Consider the following 18,898-nt stretch of genomic DNA (forward strand, 5'->3'; position numbering starts at 1 on the left):
TGTACCCTTGGGAGGAAAGATATTTTTGTATTTTATATTAATTTTCTTTTTCAACAGAAAGCCAGAAATAATTACATCAAGATTAAAACAGAAATTAACTGTGCCAATTTTGTTCACATCTGCCAATTTAAACTCCCTTTTCATTCATTCAATAAAAATTTACTGAGCACCTTCCATGTAGTATTCTAAACACTTAGGATAAATAAGTGAACAAATTAAAACAAAAAAGCCTTAATTTTGTAGAGACTGTATTCTCATGGGTGAGTAGGGACAATAAACAGAGAACATAATAAATAAATTACATAGTTTCTTGGAAATTAATGAATGAAAAAATAAATATATTGTAAGGAGGATCATTAGTACTGTGCTGGGGACAGTGTATTAGTCTGCTTGGCCTGCCATAACAAAATACCATAAACTTGGTGGTTTGAAAACAAAAATTTGTTTTCTAACAGTCTGGAGGTTGGGAATTCCAAGATCTAGGTGCCATCCAGCTTGGTTGATTCCTAGTGAGAACACTGTTCCTGGCTCACAGAGAGCAGCGTTCTCAGTGCATCTATGTGGCAGAGGGAGAAGAACAGCAAACTCTCTGGTATCTCTTTTGTAAGGATCCTAATCCTACCAGACCAGGACTCTTTCCCTATGACCTCATTTACCCTAATTACTGCCTATTCCCAACCAGCTTGAATTAAAGCATTAAAAGATAAGATTCAGAGTGTCAATCCTCCAATGCCTCTCCACTTCTCTCAGGATAAAAGCCCAAATCCTATATGACTTGGTCCACCAATCTGTCCCCAAACTCATCTTCTACCACTCTTCCTAAAGCTCACTTTGCTCCTGACCAACTGGCCTTGTAATACTCCTGCATATAATGCTTCTAATACATTTGCACAGGTTGCTGCTTCTACCTGGGATGAGTTCCCCCAGACATTGACATGGCTAAATCCACATTTCTTTAATGCAAATGTATCTTCTCAATGAGGCTTATCCTGACCATGTTTTAAAAAATTGTGACTTGCCCACCATGGACCCAGTTGGCCCCCCAAAATTCATAGATTGAAGCTTTTACCCCCAGTGTGACTATATTTGGAGATGGGGCCTCTAAAGATATTAAGTAAACAATTGGATATATGAAACTGGGATTTAAGGGAAAGATTTAAAATAAAGACATAAATTGGGAAATTATTGGCATATAAACTACATTTAAAACCTGCATGCCATTCCCCAGGATATAAATACAGAATCAAGAACTGCAGAGTATAAAAATCAATCAATAGAGCATTCCAATAGTAAGAAGTCATAGAGGAGAGGAACTAGCCTAAGGATACAGATGGGAGGCAATCGTTTAGTTTAAAGGAAAACCAGGACAGTGTGGTATCTGGAAAGAAAGAAGAATAAAGTCTATCAAGGAAGAGAAAGTAATCAAGTTGCTGACATGTGAAGCATGATGACTGATAATGAATCATTGATTTTAGCAACATGGAGGTCATTCTTGACCTTGACAATAGCGATTTTAGCAAAATAGCAAGGACTAAAGTCTCACAAGAATGGGTTCAAGAATGAAAGGGGGAAGAGTTAATACAAGCAACTCATTTAAGAAGAAGATTTGTTGCAAAGGGAAGTGGAAAAATCAACAAATTTTGAAGTCAGAGATCTCATAATTTGCTTATGGATTAGAGTGACACAGGGGGAAAGGAAAGGAATTCAGGATGATCCCAAGATTTTGGCTATGACATCTATAAAAATGCAACTGTCATTCACTGAATAAGGAACACTGCAGGTGTAGGTGGGGAAATTTAATGCAGAGGGCTCTATCTAAAGAGAAATATCTAGTAAGTCATTAGATACATGAGTCTGGAGGCAAGGGAAGAGGCTCATGGCTGAAAATGTGAGATTCATCAGCATACAGAGGGTATTTAAAATCATGGGACTGGGTAAAACCACCACGGAGTTAGAAAATGGAAAAGAGTTAATAGAAGTGGGGCACATCTGGAAGATAAAAAGAAATCAGCAATGGAGATTGATAAGGCATAGTGAGGGAGGAGAAACACAGAAGTTAAGTTCTGAATAGCATTTCAAAGAGAAGAGAATGATCAAATGTATCAAAGGATGATGCTAGGCAAGTCAGGTGAGGAGCAGAGATTGGACCACACAGGTTTAGCAATCGAGACCATTGTTGGCCTTGACAGGCGCAGTTATGGTGGTTGCTGGAGGCAAGAGGCTGGCTGGAGTGGGCTAATGAGAGAATGCAAAGAAATAACTGGAGATAGAAAATAATAGTACAAACAACTTTCTAGTTTTGCTATAAAAGAAACAAAAGGGGCTAAAGGCTGGGTTTGAGAGTTTTATTTTTTGTTTTGCTTTTGGTGGGAGAATACTTGCATGCTTATATGCTCATGGAAAAAAAAATCCATTAGAACATTCCTGGAGGATAAGGAAGGCACAAGTGAAGCAGACTGGTTACTCTTCTCCACCGTATCTTAAGAGAGCCACCCCTTGAGAGGCGTAGTTTCTCCAGAGGGGATTCAGGTTTCTATTAGAGTAAAAAGTTGGAAGAATATTCAGAGAGGAAGATGAGTGTACAGCAGATTTTGCCAATGATGGAGTATGAATTCCAAAGGTCACAGTAGAAGGATTTCAAAGAGTAGGGAAGGATGGGAACTGGGGCAGAAAAGAAAATGTGCAGAATTCTATGGCAACTAGAATAACAGGGATGAGGGGTAACCTAAATGTTTGGAGTTGCTTAAGGTGACTGACATAAACAAAAGTAAATGATATGGAGAGGTAAGTCCTGGTGCACCTCAGGCAAGTCCTGAAATATAATGTAGGTTAGGGGCTAGGGAGGGCTGAGCTTCCTGGGATCTCTTTGTACCAACTTATGTTTGGTAGGCAAGCTCAGCATTTCACCAAGCTATGGCCTTTGCTCGACTGTCTTTAGACTCTAAGGATGTTACTTAGTTGTCAATGCAGCAGGTGGGGACAGACATTTCCCCAGGTCTTCATTTCCCTGCTTACAAAAACGAGCTCTGTGGTCTTGTGAGATTCATTGGGTAGCCCACACAACCTGTGCTCTGATCATTCACCTTTCACAGAGCTGATTATTTGGTAACACTCTCCTTACACATTTCAAAAGAGATTTTCAAGGGAACTCCAAATGCATTTCGTACCATCTCATCATAGCTATATTGCACTGAGTCATTAAGTCAAGGGTCCACCACCACCCTACCATGCCTAAACAGAAATCCCGGACTGATATAAGTCCTAAGGATCTTTACACATAACAGATGTTCACCTCTTTCCCCATTTTCACCCCTGCAACAAATGTTCTTCCGTAAATATTTCCTGGACAGCAGAGATGAGTGAATGAGAAAAGCAGCCTCAAAAAAAGTATACATGCTATGTAAGAAATATTTTACTATGTGACAATTGTATTGACAAACAATTTTATGCTATAATAAAGTTTAAATGCAATACAAAAGTGTCAAGGAGAGTTCAGACCTGCTTAGATCCCACAACTGGAGTTTTTAGAATGGTTCCAATCTGCTGCTTGGAACTGCCAAGTGGCTTAGTATGTTTGCCAGAACTGGGAGATGCAAACTACTCAAGAAATTTCCCTAGAAATGTAACAAGTATTTGCTTAAATTATACCACTAGTTGGCCTCTTACTGGGGCTGAGGGTTTGATAAAATGATTTTTAGTGTAGATAATGGCAAGTTATGTTATGGAAATTTATGCATGAAGATGAGATGAAAGAATTCTAATTAACTACAACACACTTTGACATGTGCAAGTGCTTACTTCCAGAAGATTGATTTTCATTTTATTAATGAGACCAGGGGTGACACTACGACTGTGTGTAATAAGGAAGGATCCATCAGATTGTTGATTCTCATGCTTACAATATCTTTGATGGCCATTTGTAACCATTTTTCAGTCCTACTGACATGGAATCTCCTTTCTCTCCACAGTCCCAGAAATCATAACAGGGGACATGGAATCAGCCATGGCCGTGGACTTGAACCCCTGGGTGGAATATGAATTTAGAGTGGTGGCCACCAATCCAATTGGGACTGGAGATCCAAGCACCCCATCTCGAATGATCCGCACAAATGAAGCCGGTAAGAATTTTGGAGCATTAGAATTCTATTCGGTATGACTTTAATCACTTTGAAAACAAGTTGAATCAACCATTATTGCTTGATTTAGTATAATTCTTCTTGATTCATTTACCTAGATATCATAAAACCATTTCCTTTAAAATAACTATTTTACTTTACTCATTTTCAGACCTTTTTCTCCTTGTTTCAACAAGTACAAGAATCTAGGTGCTCCAGTTTCCTCCCAATGCTTGTACCCATCTTCAAGTCACCATGAAATTAAAGCAGTTTTTTCTAATTATATACTTATTCAGTATAGAAAATCCATGGAATTCAGAATAGATTGGCTCACCCTCCTTTCCTCCAGTGATAACAGTGACCTTTAATCACAATGCACACTTGCTTAGGACTCCCTGTGTTGTCCTTCACCATGTGACCTGGTATAAATTTAAGACAAACATAGACCTTAACTTAACCTACTGCCTTCTCGACATCTATGTGTAAAAGAGCTCCATGTGTCCTGACTTATAAAACGTAGTTCTTGTCTTTTAGAATCTCTGAAGTATCCCTGATAAGATGCTTCTAATAACCACATATGGGGAATTGTCACCTTATTTAAAAGCATTTGAGACATCTTGATTATCACCTGAAAGAAGCAGAATAAAGAAAAAAAAATTTAGTAGAGCTTTGATTGCTTTGGACAAAGTCTTATTGAGATTTATCTTTTATGTTCCTATAAAATTGTACATTGAGAAACGATCTAGTAAAGCACTAGCTTAGACAAATACAAACGCCAATAATGTTGGTGAGAACAATCTGAAAACAACAGAGAAATGGAGGGTTATATTGCAGATATATGGAGGGAAAAACAAATTTTAAGGTCTTTATACTCAGTATAAACATACGAATCTCGATAATCACGAGAATATGCACCAAGAATGAGGATTTTGTCATATTCTGTGTTCTGTGTCCGGCACCTAGAACACTGTCTGGCACTGGCACTCCGTGTGCCTTTGCTGGAAGACTAAAAGGGAATATTTCTTTTCTTTCCTTTATGTGCTTCTACCCACACCAGCACCTACTACGTAAGAGACACATACTTAGAACATGAAGACTTAGTTGTGTCCATTTTGAATTATAGTTATAGAATTGAACCAAAATGTGATGTGTAGCTTCTTACAATTTGAACAAAGCTTAAAATAATTAAACCATCAGAAGTGTTGATTCTTTCTCTAAAACCATTAAGCCTGCTTCTTTAAAAAAAGAAAGAAAGAAAAGAATCCCAAATGGTCAATTTACTGTATTGTGACCAGCCATACGAAAGATATTCAAACGCTTTCTACATAAAAATTAAGCAACAAGGAAATAAAGATAAAGTAGCCTAAATGTGTTGGAAAGGTCCATTTACAGGAAATTCAACTTTTGTGGTTTGTCTATTACAAGTTGTTTTTTCTGCTACTTTTTCAATAATGTGAATTTTAAATTGAACATTAATTGCCCGGTTGGATTTTGACGCATTCATAAAATCAGCCATGCTTTCATTGTGTACAGGTGTTCATTAATTAAGAGCAGAACAGGTTAGTCATTCTTCACTTTATGTATTCACTGCACAGATATTGAAATGACTGCCAATATTAGTACTTATGCTGACATATTTTGTAAAAAGCACTGCCTTACTTTGCATATTGTTAATTGTGTTTAAACAAAGGCAAAGATTACTACCTAATTCAGTCTCTCTATAAATATTCATTTCAAAAATAAATAATCCATTTGGGATGAATAATCCTTTTAGTCTTTTTATAGTAGAAATCACCTTGCACTATTAAAAAGCTCTTTAGCAGAAACGCTTTTACTTTTCAAGCTAAACTGCATTTGCACGGTGCATTTTAAAGCACTTGGCCCTCATCTATTTGTGCAGCTACCTCAGTCACAGAGTGCCTGTCTCTCCATTTTATCATGTGTTCCATATACAGGACATACTTTAGTCCATTAAAATCTTATGGAAGTGAAAAGAAATTCCATGAAAAATGCATGAAACACTCTCTTTTGAAAGTGAGTTGAGGAAGGCTTGCGCTGCCAAGCCAAGGCTTTATGCTTCTTGTGTTTTGGTGCCACACAGAGCTAGAGCTACTAATGGTGTCGAGCCAAGGGTTGGGTTTTGTGCCTGTTTTGTCAGGCAGCACAGATTAAAAGGGACATCAAAATCCTGAGACGTTCTCTCAAGTGACACACTTTGCCTCTGTTTGTTACATGTCCTCTATTTTAAAAGATGATGCTGTTCTAATAGACCACTTAATCTTTGAAAATCAGCAGAGCCGCTTGGAAAAGAAAAGGTCTCACATTCACAATATTGAGTTGAAAGTTTATGTCCTTTAAAATTCTACTTGGTACAATATTCGAAATCCCAGAACAGGTTTGCTGAAGCATATTCACCTTAGAATTGGTTCTTTCCCACACACCGAGAAAAGCTAAGTTTTCTTTGCAGTTTCTTCCAGGTTATATTTTGCAATTGCCTCAAGGGTATATTTTGAATTCTACAGTCAATAAAATAGATAATATATTTTAGTAGTCAATAAATATAAGATAAACTAACTCCCTATTATTAAGGTATCAAAATATAAATATAAATATATGGTTTTACTTTAATGTACAATTTATATTTATTTATAGTACAATTTTCTTACAAGTTTTAGTTTGTGGATAGATGATACATAGGTAGATGTAGATATATAGATAGATATAAATATAGATATAGATATAGATAAATATAGATATAGATATAGATATAAATATAGATATATAGATGTAGATACATAGATATCTATAAATATAGATATAGATAGATATAGATATAGATATAGATATAGATATAGATATAGATATAGATAGATATAGATATAGATATAGATATAGATATAGATAGTGTTTAATTTTGGAAATGTGTTGCTATCATCAAGCCAGTATATAATTTTAGGTTGGGTAATGGAAGTGCTTTCTCTATCATTTAAAAAAATTATACTTGAGAGAGAAATCACATTAGAAAATGAATTTGAAATATACACCATAGTAGAAATGGAAAAATATGTAAAGATGAACACAATAGCAATTATCTCATTTAATTGAATATTAATATTCTGTAAGTTATATAATTATAAGACTAATTTTGAAAGACACTGAAAAGGAGGGAAGGTAGAGTTAACTATGTAATTTGTAATTTATAAAGGTTTGGTCTTCTCTATAGTATAATTTCTATTATCATCAAAGATCTTGGTATAAATTTCAATATTTACTGTTTATTTCAAATTATGATTAATTAAATAGATTGGACAGGTAGAAGATGATAGATGTAGACAGACAGACATAGATGATAAAAATGATTTGGAGTTTGGAGTTAAGCAGATCTAGATTAATGCCACTTCTTTTTCATCAACTACTAGTAGTAAATATAGGCAAGACATATACATTGTTTAAGCCTCAATTTTCTAACTTACAAAATGGAGATAACATCATAACTTACTGCTTTGGATGACTATTAAATACGACTGCACATAAAACAGCCTCACAGAATGCTTGGCACATGGCAAATGTTTAATATTAGCCATTTATTATCATTATTATCATGAATTCAAGTAAGTTTTTACTTTATTAAGTGGAAATTTGAATAATAGCAATCATGTATAAATTTTGCTCTTTTCGTTGAGGAGCCATTTTTCCCTTTAAAAGTATGTCTGTTGAATATAGGAAGAGCCGCTCAGTCTCTGGGCTTGGGCTGGCTCCTCCAAGACGCCCTCCCGTTGAGTAGTCTCTGCTGTAGACTCTCTGCCGTCAAGCCCTCACTCAACCCACCTGAACTGCTTGGAAGCTGGGAGAGCCGTCAGGCTGGGGCGCACAGGCCAGAGCACGGCTCGCCTCTAAGCCCCTCCCACCTCCGGGTCTGGCCTGCCCGTGTTGCTTTGGTCGTCTAGGCAGGTGTCAGTCTGTAAGCCGGTTGTGATAGGGCCTCAACATGAAGCCAGTTTCTGTGGTTCTTATAGCATAGACAAGACAAAAAGTGTAGAGAAAAGGTGGGATCAAATGAAAGGCTGCGTTTTGAAAAATGTGTTCCATTTTCAAATTTTTCAGTTCCTTAGAACATTGTCTTCTCTCCTATCAGTCTCTTTTGACTCTAAGATGGAAAATGACACACACTTATTTCTAGCAACAGAGGGCAAAATATTTTTTTTTCTGCATATAAGAGATTGATGCTCAAGCAGATAAATGTATCAAGTGAAAATTTTCCTAGTCTTAGCATTTTCTGTGTTATAGGATCACTGGTATGTCACTGGTTTACCAAACAAACAACTCTGTAGAATTTAAACATAAAAAGTTTTATTCTTCTCTTTCATTGCCTTCCAAGACACTTCTAGGCACTGAGTCAGCTTCATCTGCAAGTATTAAAAAATTCAATTCATTTAAATAAAAACTTAAATCTCACATTCAGTTCCATTGTCTCTCTCCCTCCATTTCAGCATAGGCTTGACCCAACGACTATGATTTGTCTATTGGTCTTTCCATTTCCTCTCTCTCACCTTCCAACTACTGCCCTGGGCACTTCCTGGGTCAGGCAGGAAGAGGAGGAAAAACTACTTATCCGGTGCAATCTGTGGCTCTTGCAAGGATATTGAGTGTCCCATGTGAGGGCATTTGTCCACATGATGCTTTACCCTCTTACGAGGTACCGTAGGTGCTTCGGAGAATGTCCCGTCCCCTCGCAGGCAGCTTATTCAATGCAATCCCAACAAACCTATTCAAACCTACTTTCCATAGTGTCTACTTGGCCCACAGTAATCATTTCACATTCCCCACCTGTCACACTCTAGAAATAAAGGATGTTCTCAAGAACTGTCTTGGTCTCTGCTCCAATAGCAGTGTGGGGCTGGGCCATCATGGAAATTTCTGAAGCTGAACAGCACCCAGCCAGGACATGAGAGGCAGCCATCTCTATGCAGCAGCAGTGTTTAGCTCAACGTCTCACTTAGCAGCAAGGGGAAATGACACTCTTAGATCTCTTCTATGGACAGCTGAGGGCAGAAGAAGATGACAGCACATCCCTGTACTAAGCTGACACCCTTCTTCCAAAACATTCCTTATGCTAAAATCCTATCTATAGGAACTGGAGGTGGGTAAAGGGAAAGGGTCATAAAATTTGATTTCTCTATTTCTTAGCAGCTCTGTGGTTTTAACCTAGTCAGCCTTGCTTTAGCATCTGAGAGTACATGTGACTCACCCCAAATCCAAAAAAGACCCATTTAGCTTCCTACTACAATTTATTTCATTATACATTATCTTCCTCCTTCCAAAAAAATCTTGCTTTTTTCGTATTTGTATCTTCATAGTTCTTAACCATGATAATTACTTAGGAAACTTCATTAATTTCAAAAATTATGGAAAGACCAACTATAAAATACTTTCATGATAAGATGGGGCTGAATTACTTTTCTCTAGACTATGTGGATTGGTCTTGTAAATGGCATTTAATGGGGCTTTGAAGGCCAGACCAAATGGGACTCAGGCAGAATTATTTACAGAGGCAATTAGAAATTCTACTGTTGTCAGGCACTGGTGTGTGCAGAGAAAAGGCAAAAGGCAATGGGGTTTTTAAAGGTCTTACCAGCCTATATTTCCAAGAAAATATTATATAAAAACATAAAACAATTCAGCTGAAATAATTGGGAAAATCAAAAAGAAAATACTATTAAATGAACATTATGGCTTTCTCCAACCCAATGAGTAATTTAATTATATTAAATAAAAGAAATGCTTCTCAGTTAACATTAGGAAAAGACAAAAATAATGGCAAGCAATAGACCTCTAAGACCAAATCCTGATAATTAGGGAAAAGGAAGAAACCAGTGCGGCTCATATAGCAGGTAATATTTATAAATCGTGAAACTGCGCTGGTCCAGGCAAGTCTTACCTACAAACTATATACAAAAGATAGATCTCCAGTTTCAGAGGTACTTTGCAAGCCAAGATGATAATTTCAACAAATACCTTTTGAAAAGAAAGTTCATTATTAGGCAGGTCCTTTTCTAATTAACAGCAAAATAATGGAAAAGCAAAGAAGACTTGGGCATGCAAGATACAAGGGCAATGAGAAATTTTTAACCCAGAAGTAAATGTGAGGCGTTCGATTCAACTTTTCTTCTCTCTTCCTAGTCCCCATAATACCATAAGTCATGAGTCAGTCATAACTCATGAATCATGTTTCAGGCCCTAAGGTAAACACTTGCCTTTCATTATCATTTAATTATCCTATCAACCTGCTAAAGCAAGGACCCTTTATCCCCATTTTCCAGATGGGAAAAGAGAACTAGAAAATTTTAAAAACTAGCACGCCACCTAGTAAGTGACAGAGCTGGACCTCTAACCTTACACCAAAGATTGTGACTCCCAAGTTATCTGCCTCTCCTCCGTTCTTCCTCTTGCCTTTTTCTTCTCCTTTTTTTACAACATGAATCAACATATTTCATTCAAAGATTCTTTTACCCATCCTCTTCTTCTCCTTCCTTGTGGACCTGTATAAACAAGATTAAGAGAATATGAGTTGAGGTAAACAACATTAATTATATACACTTGCCTCCTGTGCCAGTGACTATTGCCATTTATGAGAAGATTCATATATCAGAGAAATATCACATCTCCTAAAATATCCTAGCAATAAAACAAAAATGGTTTATTGCCTAAATTTCCAAATTAAAACTAAGGTGAGCCAAAACTGAAAGCATAATTCCTGTGGTACTATGTAGACAGTATTATCCAGATCTCCAAAAGGATGGTTTACTTCAAGATCACATGTGTATAGACAGACTCATGGCGAGCGTTTAGTGTTTATCATAGAAGATTTCACCGCTTTCTCTTTTTCAAGTCTAAGTAGATAATAACATTAGGTGATATTTATAAATTATAGTTCAGGTCAATATGATAAATAATTATGAAAATAGCCTTGAAAGGTAGGTACTGTTATTATCTCCATGAGGTAACTGAAGAGCAATGAAGTTAAGAAATATTTTAAGCTAACTAGCCAGAATGGCAGAATTAGGATTCAAACCCAGATCTTTCTCACTCCCACAGGAACCCTTTTACCATGTGTGTATACCACCTTATTGCCAATTCCTGCTTGTAGGAATAAAAGCATTATTTGAACTCTTTAGGAAACACCATTGGTATTTTTTTTTTATTTTGGAAACTCTTCAAATTTCACTGTTTCTATAAAGTGAACTTAAATGATAACTGTCAACTGAAATATCATGGGGCTATATATTTCAATTCAGGAAGAAAAAAATGTTTTTTAAATTTCCCTCTTGACTCCCACCTTTACTGTCTAAGCAACCACCCTTCTTCTTTCCAAACCAGATCCTGGATTACCATTAAGCTCCAAATTACATGGCTTTTCCCAGGTCCCTAATAAAGCTGTATTATTTAATAAGCAATATAAACACCTACTCTAGTAGATATTGAAAATCTGGGGGTGGGGGGAGAAGAAAAGATTGGGAAATGATTTTATCCTGTTTTCTTATGTTTGTTGATTGCTAATTAAAGCACATTGTTAGTGTGATTGACTTTGGTCAAACTCTCTCTCTTAGAAGGACCTCTTTGAGAATCATGGTTAAATTCATCTCTACTTAAACTAAGCTTAAATATCATATATTGATCTAAGTGTTTATTACAATGTTTCCAGTGTACAAGGTGAAAAGAGAAAATAGTGTACATTTCAACATGTCAGATAAGGCACTAGAATAACAAGGCATCTACAGATTGTGGGAAAAGTATTAAATATATCATCTATTCATGGAAGAGCATTGCTCAGAAAGAAATTCAGAAGCATTGGAGTTTAACCCAGTAATCGTGCGTGTAAACTTGATTCTGTAAGCTAACCAGCCCCAAACATTGATCAGTAGTGGACCGAGGGAGAAAAGCATCTAGCTGCTTAATTCTAAATCAGGTTTTCATTAATTACATTGAAATGCATTTTGGTTTTTAAATGAGTATGTGTTTCTCTGAACTCAATGAAAGCATTTATTTGATGTTTGATTATATTAATTTTATGCTCCTAAGAAGAATTATAGAACTTTTAAACCAAATGGCTATGAAAGATTAAACCAAATCCCTTCATATCATGACTGTGTTACTTTATAAAGAATATAATTAAAATCAGTGGAGTCCAAAACGTTGACTGCAGATATTAGAACTTGAGTTCCACTGATTGTCTGCATGTAATTAGGAAACTTAAGCCTATTAGAATTAGAGAACCGAATTCAAGCACCGTGATCCTGACAACGAAACACAAGGCTTGAGTTGCAACTATTAAAGACAAAATTTCTTTTTTGTTTCTTTGTTTTTCCAGTTTTATTATGATGTAATTGACATACAGTGTTCTGTTAGTTTAAGGCGTACAACACAATTATTTGATATATGTACATATTGTGAAATGATCACCACAATAAGTTTAGTTAACATCCGTTCATGTCACAGTTACAATTTCTTTCCTTGTGATGAGAACTTTCGAAGATCTACTTGTTGGCAACGTTCAAATATACAATATTGTTAACATGCAGTATATTATATCCACAGAACTTATTTGTCTTATATTACATGCAGTATATTATATCCACAGAACTTATTTGTCTTATACTGGAAGTTTGTATCTTTTGACCACCTTCACCTATTTTCTCCACCCCCACCTCTGGTAACCACTGATCTGGTCTCTGTTTCCATGAGTTCAGTTTTTTTAGATTCTACATATAGTGAGAACACAGAGTATTTGACTTTGTCTGGCTTATTTCACTTAGCCTAATGCCCTCAAGTTCCTTTCCATTTTGTCTCAAATGGCAGGATTTCCTTCTTTTTTATGCCTGAATAATAGTCCATTGTGTGTGTGTGTGTGTGTGTGTGTGTGTGTGTACATGAATATACATCTGTGTGTGTGTTTATATATATATAACACATTTTTGGTATTTATATATAACACATTTTCTTTTTCCATTCATCCATCAATGAACATTTAGGTTGTTTCCATGATTTTAAAGCTTTAAGTTTTCTATTAGTAGTTCCTATTGTATCTAGTAATGTTTTCTTTATTTTAGTTGATGCTTATATGCATGAACTATAATACCTTCATTGTGTCATTTACTATACATTAAAATTGGAGGTAAGGTGAGAAAAGGAGGATCTTATTTCTTTATATTAAGTTGAAGATGGACTGTCTTCTCTTGAAATTAACAACAGCAAGAAAATTTCAAAGACTGATTTCAAATAATAAAAGAAATTTTATAGAATCTGGGTCATTTATGGACAATTCAATTGAAATTTACCCAAACAGAAACAAATCACACCATAGAAAGTTTTATTTTACTTTCTTTGCTACTCAGAGTGGAAATTTTTTACTTGTTTCTTTTTGTTTTACTCAAAAGTTAAAACTTTTGAAAAAATCTAAATATGATGTATGTTTTCTAAAAAATAAAAGCATTAGTGGACTGTGAAACAGTACTACCAAAGCTTCAGAAGAAAGGTTTGACTTCAAATAGTCGCTTGTATTTCATTCTAGTCAGACCTTGTAAATGAGCTCTGGGATCTGCTCACTGGAGAGCCTGCAGCCTACCTTCCAACTCTGACCTAGAAGTTCCAAGCATCCTCTTTTTTAAGGATGAGGGATGAATAAAATAAAATTAAAGGATCTTCAGTGCCTCATCTTTTCACAAAATCCATGATTATCATGAAAGTATCCTCAAATAAGAGGATTCAAATTCCTAAGCTTAGGATATAAATTTAGTAAATTCCATTATCATAGTGGCTGTGGTAGATATTACTTATATTATTTAACCGTTAGTTGTCACAGCTGAATCTGAAAGTGTGTATATGTATGTGCACATATAAACTTTTTTTTTAACAAACAAGTGTACTAAGAGAAGCTATAGTGGCATCATATCAACAAATTAACTTGCATCCACTATTTGACCTTGTGTTGATGGTCACAATATTCAGAACTCTGAGATTAGCAACTGGGAGAATATTTGGAACATTGTATCGCTGCCCTTTTACACCTACAGTTAAACCAGTTCCCATCCTGTGTGCCTTACCTGTACAATAGACCAGAAAAAAGACTTTAGAATTAGTACTATAGAACAGTGGTTTGCAGACTGGGTGTCAAAGCACACTGACATGTCATAGGTTATTATATGTAGCAATGACTATTACTAAAAAAAAAAAAAAAAACGCAAGTAATAAATGATTTGCTTGCTCTTCATTTAATTTGGGACATATTCACAGTTATTGCTTTAATAATATCATTTTATCTCAGTTGATTTCCTTGTGATTTCTTGAATGAGAGACAAAAGGGTATCCAGGTCCATGAAATTCTGAGGGAATTCATAGGTGTGCACTCCACATATGAATAATCTTTACTATGTATGTAACTATGAAAGAAGAAAAATTGACAGCTGCTGCTGAATGTATCCTTCTGCAAGTACATGAGCAAGACAAAAACTCAGGTTCATGGGGAAAAGTGCCCTAGGACACTGAAGTTTTGGGTCCTGGGAATAAAGGTCATTTACTAAATGAAGCCAATTATAAATTCAGAGATTTCTCTCCTACCTCTATGGTCCAAAGAGAATTTTTTTTCCTTTTTAGTAGAATATAAATTCCACACCAGTTTTTCTGGTACATAAAATGCTGTGTGAGTACCTACCAGTAATTAATAGCCTTTCATCCAAGTTGGTAATATATGGGAGTGAATTTATTGTTTATGAGTATATCAATATCGTTTAAAAACTATATGCTAGGATATAAAGGCAACAGTGAAGTGTAAAATTGCTAATTTAGGCTCATAGCCTGGAAAATGATTTCTTTCGATAGTTTTCTTCATTCAACAGTTCTTCATTTGAAAATGTTCCCTTTCAGCTGCAAATTTTGTGGTTTGGTGCAGTGAAGGGGAAATTTATTCCTTTGACACATTTATTCTTCTAATAGTTAACCATTTGAAAAGTTTTACTGGGTGTCTATATATTTGTAGTTTACAAAGAAAGTCATTCTTGACAATTTTTTTTTAATGTTTATTCTTTTAAAAAGGTTTCTACTACATGGAACTGTTGCTAAGATTTCTTTAAAATGGAGCTTTCTGGGGGTTCTGGTAAAGCAGCAATGTAGATTTTCCAGGGTCTCTCGACCAGTCTTAAGGCCACAGAAAAGTCATAGTCTTAGAAAGGAGAACATTTCTAGGATGAAATTTAACTAACCATTTGTAGATGTCCTTAAATAAGTGTTAATTATGATTTAGGCCTTACTTCCATTTCTAAGTGTACTAGACTGGGGATGCAGTATGTGGCCATGAAAAATACATATCAAACTCTCCTACGTAGGTTTGAAAGCAGGGTACCGAGCACAAACATTTGGTTTTGATGTTGAATATAACCACTCTAACTTCAAACAACTTTGACATGTTGACTTTGAGGTTTTAGCAACCTGAGTAGTTCAAGGTGTGTTACTGAAGGGCATTTAAATTACCCCTCTATGTGTTCTCCTCACCCTTGGCCCATTTCCATCCGCAGTTCCAAAGACAGCACCTACCAATGTAAGCGGAAGAAGCGGCAGAAGGCACGAGTTAGTCATCGCTTGGGAGGTAAGAAAGCCCATCCTCAGATGTCAGAATCTGTTGGTCCCTTAGAAAATTAGGCTACATTTACAGCATCTGTACGTGGCACAGAGACACTGCATAATTTCTGTTTAAATGAAGTTAAGAAATACTTTGAGCGTGTATTACTCAGATGAATATTGCTAACCTGAACCTTTCCCATTCTCATCTAAGGCCCCAGCTGACTTTTTTCCATGTCTAAAGTACGCATTCTTGTCATAGAGGATATCTCACAGTAAAGTTTGAGTAATTAAAATACATCCTTTTAAAATTTATATTAGATGCTTGTTTGGCTTAGTTTTATATTTCATTATTTCACAATTAGGTAGTATCCTTCATTTATTAAAGGCTAAAGCCGTTGGGAAGGAAGGAATTGACCGCCACTGGATTTGTGGCACAGTGCCTGCGTTATCTCGTTTGCTCTGGACAACAGTCCTAGTAGTGGAGACAATTTCCCTCATTTTTTAAATGATGAAACTGAGGCACCATTGAATTAACTTTCTTAATAAGCAACATATTTAAGTACTTTCTTAATAAGATGAGCAGTAACTGGGACTTGTGTTCTTTTGTTTCCATCAACATACAAGCTCTGAAGCTTCTTCTGTCAAAGGGAAGGAGTTGGGGGGACAGGGAGTGTGAGAGGTACATTTATTCTCGATGAAGCCACTTTCCCTTTTTGATGTTAATTTACCCTGTTATCAAGTATAACTATATAACTCGCAGAACTGTATCTTAGAATATAGAAACATGATGGAAATGGAAATGTCTGTTGGAGAAAACTGAATGAATGAATCCCTGGCAATCTCCAAGAACAATAAGAAAATATACAGAAAAATTTTTCTAGTAAGAAATTTTCCATGAGCATATCCTCTGTCCTATTATTCTGTTCATTCCCCTCTTCTTCAATTAAAATTTATTTATTTTTCATTTCTGCAGAGGTAGTAACTTCCCAGTACCTAATCTTCACTGAGATCAAATATCTCTAAACAGAGAGAGCATTGTCAGCTTTGTATCTTGGCCTGGACTGCCACAACAAAGACACCAGAGTCAGGGGTGACTTAGCAATGTCAGAAATTTATTTCTCACAGTTCTAGAGGCTGGAACTCTAAGATCATGGCACTGGCATATTCCAGTCTAGTGAACACCTGCTGTCTGGTTCACAGAAAGCCATCTTCTCACTGTGTCCCCACATGGCTGAGGGGCAAGAGAATTCTAGGAGTCCCTTTTTTTAGGGCACTAATCACGTTCATAAAGGCCCCACCCTCATGGTGTAATCAGTACCCAAAGGCCCCCTCACCTCCTCATACCATCATCACGTGCATTTCTTCTTGTGAATTGGGGGACAAAGACATTCAGTCCCTGGCAGTTTGATATACCAAGCTTTGTTTCTCTTCCTCCACTCAAAGATTTTCCTCAAATCAAAATTCAAAAGGAAAAATTAACGAGTATTTATTGGGTAACTACTATGTGTCAAGCATCAAGCCAGTGGCTGATAGCTGCTCCATTGACTCTTCAATCACAGCTACTCCTTTCTATGGAGTGTAATTGATGCCCATTTAACAACTTTAAATGTAAGCCATACAATATAAGAAGTTTCCTGAACAAATACCATTTTCCAATTTTTTCACATTAGCAAAGCAAATAATAATAATAATAAAACTACAGAAAATGTCTTACATTAACAACCTCTAGATTTTCTGTGCAAAGGGCCCCACAGAGCACCACTAGTGACCGGATTTCCCTGACCAGCAGACCATACAACAGTTTTCCCCAACATATCTAGTCTAGGATGAAATTTCATTTCATATCCATGACTAATTGGAGTAAATCTGTTTCATTTCCAGAGTTTCAGTTCTTTTGAGACTTCTCTTAAATACTCAATAATATTATAATTTTCTATCTTTTACCTTTAAAATCTTTTAAGTTTCCCAAACTACCAACTGATTGAGCTGTGTTGGTTTCCAGGGTAGGATAAAGATTTTGAGAGTCTCTTTTCCTCTATAGTTATCCATAACTTTTACAAAATTTGAAGAATTGGAAGAAACAGATTTTTTAAATCACTCATTTTGCTCATAATTCATTGCATTTTTCTCTTTAGCCAGTATCTGAAGAATTTCAGAATGGGGAAGGCTTTGGCTACATTGTGGCTTTCAGGCCCAATGGAACACGTGGCTGGAAGGAAAAAATGGTGACATCTTCAGAAGCCTCGAAATTCATTTATCGAGATGAAAGTGCCCCTCCTCTTACCCCCTTTGAAGTGAAGGTTGGTGTTTATAACAACAAAGGAGATGGGCCTTTCAGTCAAATTGTGGTCATCTATTCAGCAGAAGGAGGTCAGTTTCTTTATCCCTGTTATCTTTACTCAACACTTAATATTTTATTTTGTTATATGGGTGAATCATTACTGTATTTAAGTATTAGAAGTACGAATATGCCAAAGGAGGAAATTAACCTTACCCATAGTCCCACTACACTTTATATATATATATTCTTCCACAATTTTTCCAAATAACTTTTATCTTAAAAAGTTGAACTTTCCATATGTATTGCTTGATGTTCTCATTTCCTAACAATATATGGCAAATATCTTCCCATAATAACAATGTTAGTAATGCCTGTAGTATATTCTATTCTCTGCATGGACATTTAACCACTCTTCCTTCATTTGAAATGCAGACAATTTCAAATTTTAACACACTAGATTTAATTTAATATCCCATTTATGTGACTGATACATGTTTATTACTAACTTCTTACACACAATATTGCATTGATAAAGAAGTATTGGGCAGGGCTTTCTCTTGGAAGCGTTTTACGTATGACATCATTAAAACCTCATGACAATTTTTTCTAATGGGCATTATTACCTCCATTGTAGAGAAAAAGAATTGTAGGTCAGGAAAGTTAAGGAACTTGCTAAAGTTTGCATGGCTTGTAAATGAGAATTAAACCCAGTTATGTCTGATCATTAAATCCTTGATTTTTCTACAGCATGCTGCCTGCATAAGCAAAATTACAACTAATTCTCAAGATAAAATTACTAGGTAGGCAGGAACCAGTAGGCAATGTACCCATTTTACAGATGAGTAAACTATAAAACTGTGACTCATTTATGGTCACAGTCAATAGGTGG

General features: G+C 35.9%; 1 protein-coding gene across 1 annotated transcript in view; it reads left to right on the forward strand.

Annotated features, from left to right (window-relative positions):
- CNTN5 (contactin 5) overlaps positions 1-18,898 on the forward strand; it is a 1,238,002-nt gene that overhangs the window by 1,171,383 nt on the left and 47,721 nt on the right. The window contains exons 18-20 of the mRNA XM_036902818.2: positions 3,969-4,118; positions 15,683-15,753; positions 17,864-18,098. Coding sequence (XP_036758713.2) covers positions 3,969-4,118; positions 15,683-15,753; positions 17,864-18,098 — 456 coding nt within the window. The remainder of the gene's footprint in view (positions 1-3,968; positions 4,119-15,682; positions 15,754-17,863; positions 18,099-18,898) is intronic.

Source organism: Manis pentadactyla, chromosome 13 (assembly GCF_030020395.1).
Source record: "Manis pentadactyla isolate mManPen7 chromosome 13, mManPen7.hap1, whole genome shotgun sequence".
Lineage (NCBI taxonomy): Eukaryota > Metazoa > Chordata > Mammalia > Pholidota > Manidae > Manis > Manis pentadactyla.